Source organism: Hermetia illucens, chromosome 4 (genome assembly GCF_905115235.1).
Source record: "Hermetia illucens chromosome 4, iHerIll2.2.curated.20191125, whole genome shotgun sequence".
In the NCBI taxonomy this organism is placed as follows: domain Eukaryota; kingdom Metazoa; phylum Arthropoda; class Insecta; order Diptera; family Stratiomyidae; genus Hermetia; species Hermetia illucens.
The window spans coordinates 169,903,331-169,916,641 of NC_051852.1; the positions used below are offsets into that span (position 1 = coordinate 169,903,331).

General features: G+C 42.2%; 1 protein-coding gene across 2 annotated transcripts; it reads left to right on the top strand.

The window, feature by feature from the left end:
- The first annotated feature begins 188 nt into the window (after positions 1 to 188).
- LOC119656013 lies at positions 189 to 10,224 on the top strand. Of its 2 annotated transcripts, XM_038062263.1 has the most exons (5): positions 189 to 527; positions 614 to 807; positions 9,253 to 9,332; positions 9,389 to 9,694; positions 9,773 to 10,224. In XM_038062263.1, the coding sequence occupies exons 1-5, from the start codon at positions 483 to 485 to the stop codon at positions 10,042 to 10,044; spliced, it is 897 nt and encodes a 298-aa protein (XP_037918191.1). In that variant the 5' UTR covers positions 189 to 482; the 3' UTR covers positions 10,045 to 10,224. The 2 variants fall into 2 exon arrangements, with proteins under 2 accessions (XP_037918191.1, XP_037918190.1); XM_038062262.1 differs by having other exon boundaries at positions 192 to 527; positions 9,389 to 10,224.
- The last annotated feature ends 3,087 nt before the right edge of the window (positions 10,225 to 13,311 follow it).

Sequence of the window (13,311 nt, forward strand, 5' to 3'; positions counted from 1 at the left end):
GGGTTGTCTACATTCATAATTATTAAATCTATTTAAGCCGTTCTTAGTGATTGTGCGCGTTCAACTGATTGCGACTTGACGACGATAAATGCATGCAGAAAAATACGGTACGGCAGGGAAAACACAGAAAAGAATAATAACAACTCACCTAAGTAGATAAATTACTTAATATACAGGTGTATTGTCATCGACTCGGTAGGAGGCATATTAGCATTCAGACAAATTCGTTGTTTCGCTGTGGAATTGTGGTTTTCCAGTTGTATTGTCACGCGCTTCACGTCGACTCCAAGCCCATATCACTCCACACCATATACAACACAGTAGGCTCCAGGTTGTTGAGGGATTAGTATCTAGTTGATTGCGCAGGTATCGCGGTATCCGGTTGCTTCGCATTCGTGACCCCTTGAAAAGGATCACTCCGATCGAAGGAAACCAGCCATGATCTGAAAGGAACCCCCGTCTGCATAGTGCCAGGTTATATAATGTTTAAGCCTTTCGTTCGGATTTTGCTAAAAGTGCTAGAGCTCGTAAGTTTCAGAATACGGTGATAGTGCAGTTGGTTAATGTGATTTTGAGAAAGTTAATATGTTCCATTTGTTTATCTCCTAATAAGTGTGGATGTATAGCATGTGTGATCACCAAGGTCTTAACGGACCAGGAAGCCCGACGAGTGGCAATCCGGAATCAGAAATACTCGATGGAGTGGGCCCTCCTGACTAATGTTACTTGGTCACGTGAAGGAAGTGCTTTTGCAAGTATCACCTATGGCGGCTTCACGTTAATAACTTCATTGCTTCTGATCGCCAGGTAAGTCTTGACCAAACTTTATCGGTATTTACACCGCATTTCTTGGTAACCTTGCGCTAAACCAACCTGTGTAGAATTCATGATGAGTTTTTGGGTTTTTAAGATTGTTTCAAGGGCATTTAAATTGTGAATACGAAAATATTGTAAATAAAAATATTTGAGTACAGAAGTGATTTAAGTTTAGTTTAAAAAAGATAAAAGATCCCAAGCATTTATGTTCTTTTGCAGTTCTGTAAAAGTCCTGTTTCTACGTAGGAGAAGTGATATTTATGAATTCCACTTAAAATTAGCAGTAACTGAATAGGAATGCATTCATTTGTACTGTTCTCTTGTGAAAATTTCAAGGCTTTAAATTTTTGAATAAATTTTCCGTCGGTTTTGACTGTTTGCCCCAGTAATTCTGATAAATTCTCTGATAAAAATTTGCATCATTTATTAGTTTACTGCTGAATTTTTCGCGACAAATAGAGATAAGGCAGATTTCATGATTGTTATGTTATATTCTTTCAGTGAATGGCTGTACGTGGATTGTTTGATATCAAAATCTAGGCAGGATTTTGTTGGCACTGATGTTATTTTTAGATAAAGATATATACTTCTAAATATCCGTGAAGTTAATGATGTCAGGGATCTTAGATGAACGCCAATGTAGTAAACGTAATTTTAAAATCAATGCCCATATTAATAAATGGGCTTATCTCCTAAGAATTTTTGTATTTATGATTTAGTAATTGGCTTGAACAATCATTTATAAAATTAATTTGCCTATAGCGAACAGGCATCTGAAACTTAGGACAAAAAAAGGTCTGATATACTGTAATGATCTCTGTGGATTAGCGTGGTCAAACGACCACCTTGCGTGACCGAAGATGACCTAAAGGGAAAAGATATCCCAAAACCTTAAAGAAATTGGCAAAGTGGCCGTGAAGGTCTGCCTGCAAATACTGAAGCTCCACCAAAGCACTTGGTTGACACGTCCTTGCACACCTCTGTGCTAACCAGGTTCGCGAATGTAGGGGGAGGGGTCCTTTGAGCCCTCCGATCCCTCACGTTCCATGTTTACAAAATCAATGTGTCCATATCGATGCGTGGGTCTGCACCGGATCTAAAAAGAATCAAATGAACAAGGGAATTCGTGACGGCCTTACGGGATAAACCAGAACGTGAGTTAAACTTGGAAAATTAAAAAAACGGCAGGACCTCGCGCGTGAAGCCGTGACTCTCCGGACCCGAGTGCCGCGATCGAGGGAGGAAAATCCACGACGGCACACAGCCTCAATAATTATTTCCTCGGCCTTAGATTTTCAATGAGGCGCGGCCCCTCAGGTTCCCCTCCTTCCTTGACATCCTCCGGCTACTAATTTTGGAGGATGTCCCTATTGTGTATGAGTTTTAGGGGGTCAAGGAGGAGGAGAAGAGAAGGAAGTGTTCAAATTGAAGAAATTCAATTTCAATTCATCCCCACAGGTATATTTTATGGGTCAGACAAGGTTATGAAGGGAGAATAAATTCATATCGAAAAAATTAAAAAATGAATAAAAATAATAAAATTAAAACGATTAATTTGAAAGGAATTAAAATACTAGTAAAATTAAAATGATAACTAAATAAAATATATGAATTAAAACAAAAAAAGATAAATAGAAAATGCGTTAAAACAGTAACAAAGTTAAAATGATAAATAGGCATGGTTACCCAGAGCTCTGCGTGATGTGTGACAAGGTCCAGTTCATAAAAATCCTTTTTTTTAATTTCATTTATAACGTAAAATTTTTTATTATTACGGTAAATGTGCAAATATACGACTTTACAAACACAATATATATGAGAATAATTTATCCGTTATTGAATTTTGTCAATGGAACATGTCGTATGTGAAAGTTTTTTTATTTCTTTTTTTTTTCAAAAGAACCGCAAACTCTAGCCTTGCCTGTGGATAACTTTCCATTCCTTTCCGATAAAAGAAAAAGGATTATTTTATATCCTCGAAGGCGAACTGTAAACGAAAAAGGAACTCTTCTAACCTCTTGACTCCTTGTTTAACGGAATAACCGACAATCTTGCGCCAGGTTGGCGAATTTTTCAATTCTTCTTTTCGAAACGAATACTAATTTAATAATAGAATTCAAATGTTTCGCGCTGTCTTCGAATCTTCAGTTTCTTCACGTACCTCAGCTTTCTCGGAATTTGCCAGCTAGCTAAACTTTGAACGGAGTAAATTTTAATCCCCTCATCCTCTCCTTTTCAGCCCTCTTTGTTTATCCATTGCGAGCCCTAAATCCCTTCACAACTTTCACTTTAATAAATTTACAAAGCGTCATCTTAAGAAGAATTATATGCACTAGCGAACAATTGAACCAAACCCTTCTTTTGAACTTTCAAAAGACCTCTATTTACCCATCGCTAATCAAGCTGGCATTTCGCTTGCCGTTAATCAGCTGTCCCCATGAACCGGTCCCGGTTGCCGCTAGCATCGCCTTGAACTTCTTATATTGTTCATGCTGCCATCAACATGCGCACTACGTTGATGGATGCGGCAGATCATTCCCTTCTGTCACGATCAATTTGCCCGAATGCATTCAATAGTGTGCAACATGCGGCGAGTGCATTATTTGATCAAACTAATTCCGAAAAAGGCGAATAAGATCCCGCTCCGGTCACGAAGCCGCGGCCACTACAATATTGTTCTGAGAATCATATTGGAACGAATTTTATATGAGAGTTTAAAGGTTTTATTTAAATAATATAACATGCTGGTCCAAAGCCCAAATAAAGGAGTGGGTTTGATATACTTGTGTGTGTGCGTGTATGAAGTAGGGGAGAGGCAAAGTCTCTGACCACTCAATCCTTAGTGGACCATTGTACTCTACTCCCTCGTCTAACGGTATAATCCGGATTCGTTTCTGTATCACAAGATTTCCGTTAAGGGTTGAAGATTACCCGTTGTAGTTGGAGCACATAAGCACCGAAAATTTGATATCTGCTGCGCCTATTGGCGGGGCAGTCATATAGAAAATGTTCCGTGAATCCAGCTTTCTCATTACAGGATGGACGTCTCATCTTGGGGAATTCTTTTTCTGAACATATGCCCAGCTAGTGAATTATGACCAGTCAGAACGCTCACAATACTTCGGCAAGTCTTCCTGCTTTTCAGCAGGATAAACTTTGCAGTATGTTTGTTTGGTTCTGACAGGAAAAGTTTGAGGTCCTTAGCAGCTTTAAGGATCTGCCAACCTATGAAAAGCTTGTTTCCAGTTTTTGATAGTAGGATTGGCCATTGCTACGAATACCTCAATTGCTGGTTCCGGTCCGGATATGAGGGAAGCTGGCATCCGAGATTTCATTACCTACCCAATGATCGGGCACTCAGAGTGGTTTCACTGTATTGAATCGAAAAACACAGCTCAATCCGTTTTTACATTTCTGAACGATTTTTGAAGTGATCAATTCAATGCCATAAATGCAACTTGACTATTGCCACGGATTGTGATGCGTTTGCCTTTCAATTGTTCGTCCTTCACGTTGCCACACTTTGAATCGCATACACTTCAACCTGGAAGACCGTTTTTATTCGAGAGGTAGACTCCTGCTGCAGAACCCTGTTTTGCTTTTGCGTCAACTACATATCTTCTATCAAACAGATGCATGGAGATCTGAGTATCAGAAGACACTTAAAAAATGGATTCATTTTTCCCAATAACTCTTAAAGATCTAATCGATTTAGTTCATGAGCCACACAAGGGTTGAAAATTGGCCTGTTGGAATAAAGACCTAGAATCACACCTAAAGGAAAAAATGGAGGCGGTGAGAGCTTTCACACAAACTCGAAACTACGAGAATTTTCTTAGGAGCAAACAGGTAACTAAACGATGGAAGGCGGACATCAGGAGGGCGAAAGGAAACTAAGTTATGGGAAGAAATGTCGAACCTGACTGACACCGAACAGATTAGGGGATTCAAAAACTTACAGGAAGGATTCAAACAACCTACGTCATGGGATAAAGACATGAAACAAAAATTTCTCATTGAAATAGACGGTAACTATGGGAAAAGATCTGTACCCCTAGATACAACACCTTACGGCACCTATTGTCAGGCGGACTTCAACATGGATGATCTGAACAAAGTTCTTGCTAAGCACAAGAGATAGTTCCTTCGAGGGGATGACAAGATACTTTGCTCTTATGTAAACTGGTTGAATGAAGAATCCAAATTATATTTTCTGAGCGCCGTTAATGGGGCCCAGAGGGCCTTCCAACCACCACAAGAATGGAGGACGGTCAAGATTATTCCAATACCCAAAAACCATATTGATTTGAACAAATTAACTTCAGACCTATCTCCCTAATAAACACTTTCGCAAAAATTCTGAATAGTACGGTCAAGGGAAGACTTTCCTTCTTCCTAGAATCAAAAAACGTGGTTGCGGAGCATTGTTTTGCGTACAGAAAAGGGAAATAGACCACGACGTGCTCGAACGACCTGCTGTTGAAAATATCTATAGTCAAGAGGAAGGGCAGAGTTACGAAAGCGGTGTCTGTTGACATCAGCAAAGTTTACGAAAGAGTGTACCTTCTCCTTTTTGCCGGAACTAAAAAACACAAACAAATGTTTTAAGCCCGGTACTTTGAAATCTGTATACAACATTGCTTCACTCCACTTTGGCTTGAGGTTCTGTTAGCATCTTCTCCGATTCAGAGAGGACGATTCCCGGGCTATTGCTTCGGCTCATCTCTCCGCTAGTTCCACTTGCCCCTAACACATGACCAGCAGGAGCCCTACACATTCTGGTTCGTTCGAGGACGGTTTCCAGCGGCCATTGCGAAGAGGTCGTTTGAGGACTTTAACCTGAAGCATAGTCAGACCAGGTCGCCATTTTTTTACAACTATAGTTTCGCTCAGGGCAGGCGCAGCTCATGAGATGCTGCTTCTGCCTATGGCCTGGGAGCAGTGTGACTGAGGTGGTTACCAGATGCAGTTCACTCCCTTATAACAATCCGCAAACACGTCAGTGGTGTGAATTATGATATATCCATGCCAAAAGTCTCCTAGTATTTTGACCTAATCCGCCCGAAGCTGAAATAATTTTTGTTTGGAATTGAGGGAGTCTCCTCCACTTGATGGCGGGCCGGACCAATTGGAAAGAAATTGTTCCCACTTTTCTGGGCCATAGGCTCGTCTTTTTGAGCTAACACTCACAATTTAAAAAAAAATTACAGACGACTCCGGAACAATGAGGACGTTGGTCAGGAGAAATCAAGCACAATGCTCCAATGGAGATATTTTGGAAGAAGAAGTCAGGATCCAAGTAACGCCGACATGCTTGCTTGCCAAGAATTACCGAGAATACCGCCGATTCAGATCCTCATTTTTACTGGCCAGAGTAGGGAGTAGAGCCAGTTTATCGATTTGTTCAAGGCATGATACATGACAATCAGTTCTTGGGAAGAAATTGCAATATTGGTTAGGATAGTTACAAGGGGCCGTGGTATCCAACCTTTAGCTGGATAGTGCAAACTACGAGGCGGCATTAACTATTCCGGAGCAACGGTTTGACAACACCCGACAAGCAGCATCATCATGGATGCAATCGATATTAAAAGGCTGGATTACAGGTCTGCGAATGAGTGGGTTATGTTACCTGGGCTCACCTGCAACTCAGAATTGGAGCCCTATCCCCACAAGGGATTTTCCATGGTATTCCATTCCTTCTAAAAAGGCAACAACTCCGGATAGCTGAGTGGTTAGAGCACAAGGCTGTCGTACGAAAGGTCGCAGTTCAAATCCCACTGGCGACAGTAGAATTTGTATCGTGATTTGACGTAGGATACCAGTCGACTCAGCTGTAAATGAGTACCTGAGTCAAATCAGGGTAATAATCTCGGGCGAGCGCAATGCTGATCACATTGCCCCCTGTACCGTTACCGTCTTGAATGGAGTGCTCTAACACACTTCAAGGCCCTCTTCCAATATGGATTGTTGCACCGATGATTAGTATCAACTACTGGTAGCAATCAAAACGCAGCGCCCTAAGCACAAATCGTTTTTTGCTTTATCAAAGCCAAAGGAAAACATTTACTATTTGCTTGGGATGTTTTTAAGAACCTTACGATTGAGAAAAGGTGTTGCTTCGCCAAACAGAAGAAATTGGGCCGAAATTGTCTAGCACATGCCGACATCTGGAAATGTAACAGTAGAACGGATTATCTGGAGTGCACAAAAATCATCAAATCCTACTATACTAAAGAAGGACATGAGTGCGCGCATCGCTAAGGATCACGAAGTTTCCGGAGTACTGTTGGCTACAGCTCTAATGAAGGCGTTTGGCGTTAATGGAATCCTAGATGTCAGACATGGGCATAGAGAAAAATAAGATGCTTGCCTAAATTAGCAGAATTGGTGGCGTATAAGCAGCAACCATTCAGAAGGTTGTGTCCGTAAAAATTTCGCCGATCTTCCAATCTTCGGACGAGATTTTGACGCAATGGAAAAGTTTTGAGGTAAAGCGACCGGTCTTGGAATCGATGGATCTATTATTCCAAGGATCATCACTGCAAGCTTCATGGATTTTGTGATGCTTCCGCTGTAGTATGCGGTACGATAATATACTCCTGTGGTAAATCAAACATATCCCTACTTTGCGCTAAGACCAGGGTGAAGTCACTTTGACTTTGCGGAAACTATAATAGAACTGAAGGATGCTTTACTGCTCGCCGAACTGATGCATCTGGTGAGTTCGACTAGATGACTCCGCTGTATACTGCTGGTGCGATTCCACAATCCCATTAGCGTTGATAAAGAACGAGCTTTCGCAACTGGAGTCCTACGTCGTAAATCGGGTTGCTACCATGTGTATGTAAGTCAGTAATCCTGGGTTTGGGGTTACTTCAAGGTTAACGAGAATCCTGCGAACTGCGCTTCGAAAGGCATCTCCCTTATCGAGCTGTTAACTCATCATTTGTGGTGGCAGGGCCAGTCATGGCTTCTGGATGGACGAGTTTTCGGGAAAGTGGCCGGCTTCGCGGGCATTGCCGACCAAGGAAATCTGTTAGAACGATACTTAACGTTTTCAAAGCGGGTAAGGGTCGTGGTCTACTTGTCCTGTTTCATCACTCGGAAGAAGGGGACAAGCGGTTACTCTAACAGGCAGGGTTGTAGAAGGACTGCCCAGTCACAAAGAGGCTAAGAAACTTTCATCATGGTCAGGGTTGTTGGCAGGCTGCGTAATGCGAACTTATCCAACAACCATAAACATCCAACTCTCTTGCTGAATGTTTGCGTCTTCGTATGCATGGTTACGAAGACTTTACATCTTGAATTGGTGATTGATCTTTAAACTGGGGCGTTTAATGCTGGATTTAAGCAGTTCATTACGAGACGAGGTCTGTGCTCCGAAATCTACAGCGATCTTGGAATTAACTTTGTCGGACCAAGACCCTAGATTGACAAGGAGATGCAGAGTGCAATAATGGCAACATCAGAGAAGATCACAGCCGGAGGAGCTAAGTTCCAAGGAAGAAAGTGTTCCTATTTCTTCTTCCGATTACATTTGGTGAAGTTCCTTTTCCACCTTTTGTAGCACCCCATCAAAACTTGGCATTTTTTCGTTGGCTTAGGACATATTATCCGCCATTATTTGGTTTTAAGAAGTCTCTGGAGATATTGCCATTGGCCCATCCAAGCTTCTTGGAATATCTCTCACTCTTCCAAGAGGAGCCTTAGGGTCATTGTGACCCTACTTATAGATTCAGCAGACTAAACTGCCACTGATATCTGAGGACTTTATCTGCGCATTCTGTGTGGGGGTTGAAAGAGCATCGTCTTATATATGCTGTCAGCCGAGGTATACCGAGGTTTGGAAGGAGTCGCAGACAGGATCTCACTCGTACATATCATTAAAGAAGGATTCGGTCTAAGATGTAGTCCGTCCTGGTTTTCTACCCTCGATGGCCGCATTTTGTTCTTCTGGCATGTGACTTTTTTTAATTTACGAGTGAGGGGCTGAAGGGTTCAAAAGGCTCTCCTACATTTCTGCTTCCTGTGTAATCGGGACATTTAATTCATTCTGCCCTGAGATGTTGGTGGACCCGTTGGTGGTGGACTTTTGGTTACTGGCAATAGTCAATGTGAAGTGTGATTTTGGGGAGCAGTTCTGTTGAATAGATGGTTTTGTGGAATGGATTTCCCAGGTGAACATAAGAGAAGGGGGTTGAGTAGGTTTGATTTGACTTCTAAGTGATACTCGAAGAGGTTAACGGAGTTCACATTTCATGGGTAATAAAAGTTCACAGTGGAAGTTCCTTATACGCGGGATTACATTTTTTCATCTTTTATTTATATCTTTTGTGTTAACTGGGCAGTCTTTTGATTTTTCTCAAACTCAGAAAAGTCTTATCCATTACCAATGTATATTTCATTAATAAGTTTGCATCTGTCTCGTTTCAGGATAATAAATTCGAAATCGAGACCATCTTCAACAGAAAAAGTATTTTTGACAGTTGGAATGCTATTCTTTATCGCGATGGGTAAGACAATTCCATACATAAGAATTGAATAATAACTGATTTATTCTGTTTTCTAGGAGGATTAGTTCTCGCGTCGCTTGAACAGGTCCCTCAGGAGCTTCACGACAACGCCATAATATTGGGTACACTTTCATTTTTGGTAGCACTGTTGTTTCTAATTGATTTGGCCGACCCAACTGCCCGTTATACCTCAACATTCGCCCAAACTGAACAAATAGTCCATAGTCAAAATTCAACTCAAACTCAGATGCACAACCAGCGAGAATTCAAAGAGCTCAACATCCCCAACTTGCGAATGGATACTACACCGATCCCATCCCCTGATTCTGAAGTCGTCCCACCAAACGGCAACTATTTTTCAGGTGAACAAGTAGATGTTGTCCATACAAAGACTGTACCTAAAGCTCAACATCCCATCTTTGCAAAAATTCTCATGCCAGAGAAGACACGCCCCTTTAAAAGGCAAGTTTCCGAACCACAAAGACTGATCAATTTGGTGGACGAAGAGGAGGACCCCGGGTGTGCTCAAGGAATGACGTACATGGTTAATCGAAGTTTTCGCAGTGAACGAATGCAAAATGAGTGTCCTAGTGATGAGGATAATTTGGACAAGCCAATGAAACAAGGATTCGTGGCACATGCGGCGCGAATGTGGGAAAAGCGGACTAGGCGCAATAGAGAGCAGCCTCTGGAGTTGTCAACAATCGTGTAAAAAGTGCTTATACAACCATGAGGATAAGTTTTAGCTTTATCAGTTTTAGAGGTTTTTCGTTGAGTGAAAATTATTTCTAAAAATTGAAATTAAGGAAGACAGAACAAAGGGGTCAATCAGAGAGGTGCATTTCCACACGGTGATATGACCAATAAATTGTCATTGTAAAATAATGTTAAACACTGGTTGCTGCTATCTTTTTGTTGTTTGTTGCAGGTCTAAAAGTTTCCAATTACAAAAATACTTATTCCACATCAGTCCAAACATTACATTACCAAACATGACAACATCACCTAAAATTACCGCATCACCTAATGTTGCCGCATCACCTAACATTATCGCATTACCAAGCATCATCGCATTACACATGTTATGTTGTAATATAATATCACCTAATACTACCGCTCTTTGTAGTACAATTCTCATGGCTAGTTGTGAATGCCGACGCGAATTTGGGGGGGGGGGGGGCTAACAGAGACTAATGTTTCATTATAACTTGATATTTAACAATTCACGGCAGATAAATTAAATACCGAAAACAAACCCCTTAGGCGCGTAATAGTTTCTAAGACAAGATATCTCTCTAAACTTTGTCCACGGATCAGTGTGTTTGAAAGGCATGGTAAATGCATACACCAGCCAGAAAGATGGGTTGGTCTGGCCTATTGAGAGGGGGTGGAATGGGGGAATTTTATCCGGGCCGGGGTTTTCTCAGGGCCAAAAGTAGAAATTTCAATGAACAAACAAAAGTGGTAATATATTCACGATGTACGCTGTGGGCTAGCTACCCAGGACAAATGGAGAGTTGGACCGAACAGATAAATGGGGTTAGTAGTAGTAGTAATCAATGTCAATCACTGTAAGGGGGTATGGGGATGTGAGCAGTGTAAAGGAAGAATAGCGTGGCAGGGAGAAGGTAGCCTTGGGGCATTCCCGCGGGGTGATTGTATGGATCAGATTGGATTAGGTAGTAGGGGATATCCCCTATCCCCTTTCATAGGTAGCCTATGATTAAACGGCATAGGTATGGTGAAATTTGTAGGTGTGAGCATCTTGTAGATAAGACCTTAGTGCCATAGCGAATCAAAGATCTTTTTGATATCGAGGAGGCAGGGTCAAGGTTGGGGTCGTGAATGATACACTCGAAGATTTTTGAGGATGCGTTTAGGAGGACGATGGATCGGAAGCTGTTTGGGAATGATGAACTTCGTTGCTTCTTTTGGATAGGAATGGTGAGTGATTTTTTACACTCGATGGGAAAGTGGCCTTTTAGTAAGCACGAGTTGAATAGTTGGGAGGGGAAAGGACTGATTGTTTTTGCGCATCTTTTGAGAATGATGTTAGGCATGTGGTCGGGGCCGTGGGATTTTTTATAATTGAACGAGTGTATGACGGTCGCTGTAAAGCAGGCTCTCCTCCAAAAATGAAATATCTCGACAGCCTACATCGATTATAAATAGGATAGATTTCGGCGAGGTAGTTGGCGAGCCTAAAGTTTAGGAAATTCCAGTTCATTGCGGCGTAATTGGGGAGCAGTTTTGGTTGTATTTTGGTAATCAAGTGGAGTTGTAAGAATTCAAAGATGAGTCCATCGTGGTCGCCGAGTCCAGGGACGGTCGGGAGGTTACGGAAGAGAGTGGTTTGATAAATGTGTGGGAGTGTATATGTGCTCATAATGAAGAGGTCGAGGTATGAGAGGGTTCTTCCTCTATGGAATGTGGGAAGGTTGGGGGGAAGGACTGTTACTGAAGGGGTGTATTTCCTGTACACAATTTGTGGAGTTTAACGCCATTGTTATTAGATGTAGTGCTGTACCACATCGGGTGTTCGGCATTAAGGTCATCATTATCAACGGTGCAACAACCGGTATCCGGTCTTGGCCTGCTTTAATAAGGAACTCCAGACATCCCGGTTTTGCGCCGAGGTCCACCAATTCGATATCTCTAAAAGCTGCCTGACGTTCTGACCTACGCCATCGCCCCATCTCAGGCAGGGTCTGGGTCTCTCTTTTTCTACCATAGATATTACCCTTATAGACTTTTCGGATGGGATTATCCTCATACATAAGGATTAAGTGACAAGCCCACCGTAACCTATTGAGCCGGATTTTATCCACAACCTGACGGTCATGGTATCGCTCAAAGATTTCGTCTCTATGTGGGCTACGAAATCGTTGGCGTTAAGATCGCCGCCTAATATGAAGGAACAACGCTTATTTTGGTAAATTGGTAGGGATTTGAGGGTGGGCGAGGATGGTTAGTTCGTCGGGATTTAGGTGTTGGTTGGGGCAGAATATGCTGCAGAAGAACAGGTTGGTTGTGAGGGATACCGCACTGATTCCTAGGGATGGGGCTAGAGTATATTTGTTGTGCTGCTAACCGGTGTACTACAAGAATGGTGGTTCCGCCCTCTTTGGAGTTAACGCGGTCGGTACGGAATGCGCTGTAATTACGAATGGAACGTTTGTGTCGGAGATTTAATTTAGACTCGGTGAGGAGTAAGTACGTCATCCTCGTACTTATATATTTTTTTTTTGAGAATTTTGGGGTGCTAAGTCCGCATTAACTTAATGCTGGACCGGACCAAATGGGGAGCAACTTACCCCCTCTTTTTTTGGTCCACGGAATATGGTAAGCTCGTGTTTGTTTCGTAGATGAAGGAGCTGAGAGCGAGTCTCTTCTCCATTGGTTAGGTAAGGGTGTTGTAAGTAGGTAAAAAATTATTGATTTTGGAGGCTTGTGATGCTGAGGAATGTGCTGAATAGAAAAAGGATTTCTCTCTCGAGGTTAGTGGATAGCTTGTTACGTCGGGAATTTTTGGTCACGGAAGCATGGGATTGTGAGAGTAAGATTTGGGGTGAAGGTGGGTGGAATGGCTGGGTTGTTGGTTGGGCAGTGATTTTGGGAATTAAGTTGGTCGGGAAGGAAGGCCGGATGGGCTGAGAACGTGGGAGTTGTTTAGCGCGGGCTTGAAAAGAGCTCTCGTGCTTCGATTTTGTTGTAGGTTGTAGTTAGTCGCCACGTGGCCTATCCGTTGATAATGCCTACATTAGATGATAACGTTGTTCCTAACTGCCTCGAATCTTACGATGCAGCGGAAAAGTGTGCGGGCTGTGGTTAATGAGGCCTATTGGAATTCAGATTTAAAAGTAACCATAAAAAGGTAAAGATTTTAGCTACTGCGGCGCGAGACACTAGTTTTGTCAGAACGCACTGATATTGCTTCTGTGACGCCGGCTCTATGGACCTCCTTAAGGACTTCGTCTAG

What these genes read in the sequence shown, in the direction of transcription:
- LOC119656013 (XM_038062262.1), top strand. Translation starts at nt 483, where the DNA reads ATGTTTAAGCCTTTCGTTCGGATTTTGCTAAAAGTGCTAGAGCTC. An exon ending in TGCTAAAAGTGCTAGAGCTC is followed by an intron (nt 528 to 613) that starts GTAAGTTTCAGA and finishes TCTCCTAATAAG; the next exon opens with TGTGGATGTATAGCATGTGT. An exon ending in GCTATTCTTTATCGCGATGG is followed by an intron (nt 9,333 to 9,388) that starts GTAAGACAATTC and finishes TCTGTTTTCTAG; the next exon opens with GAGGATTAGTTCTCGCGTCG.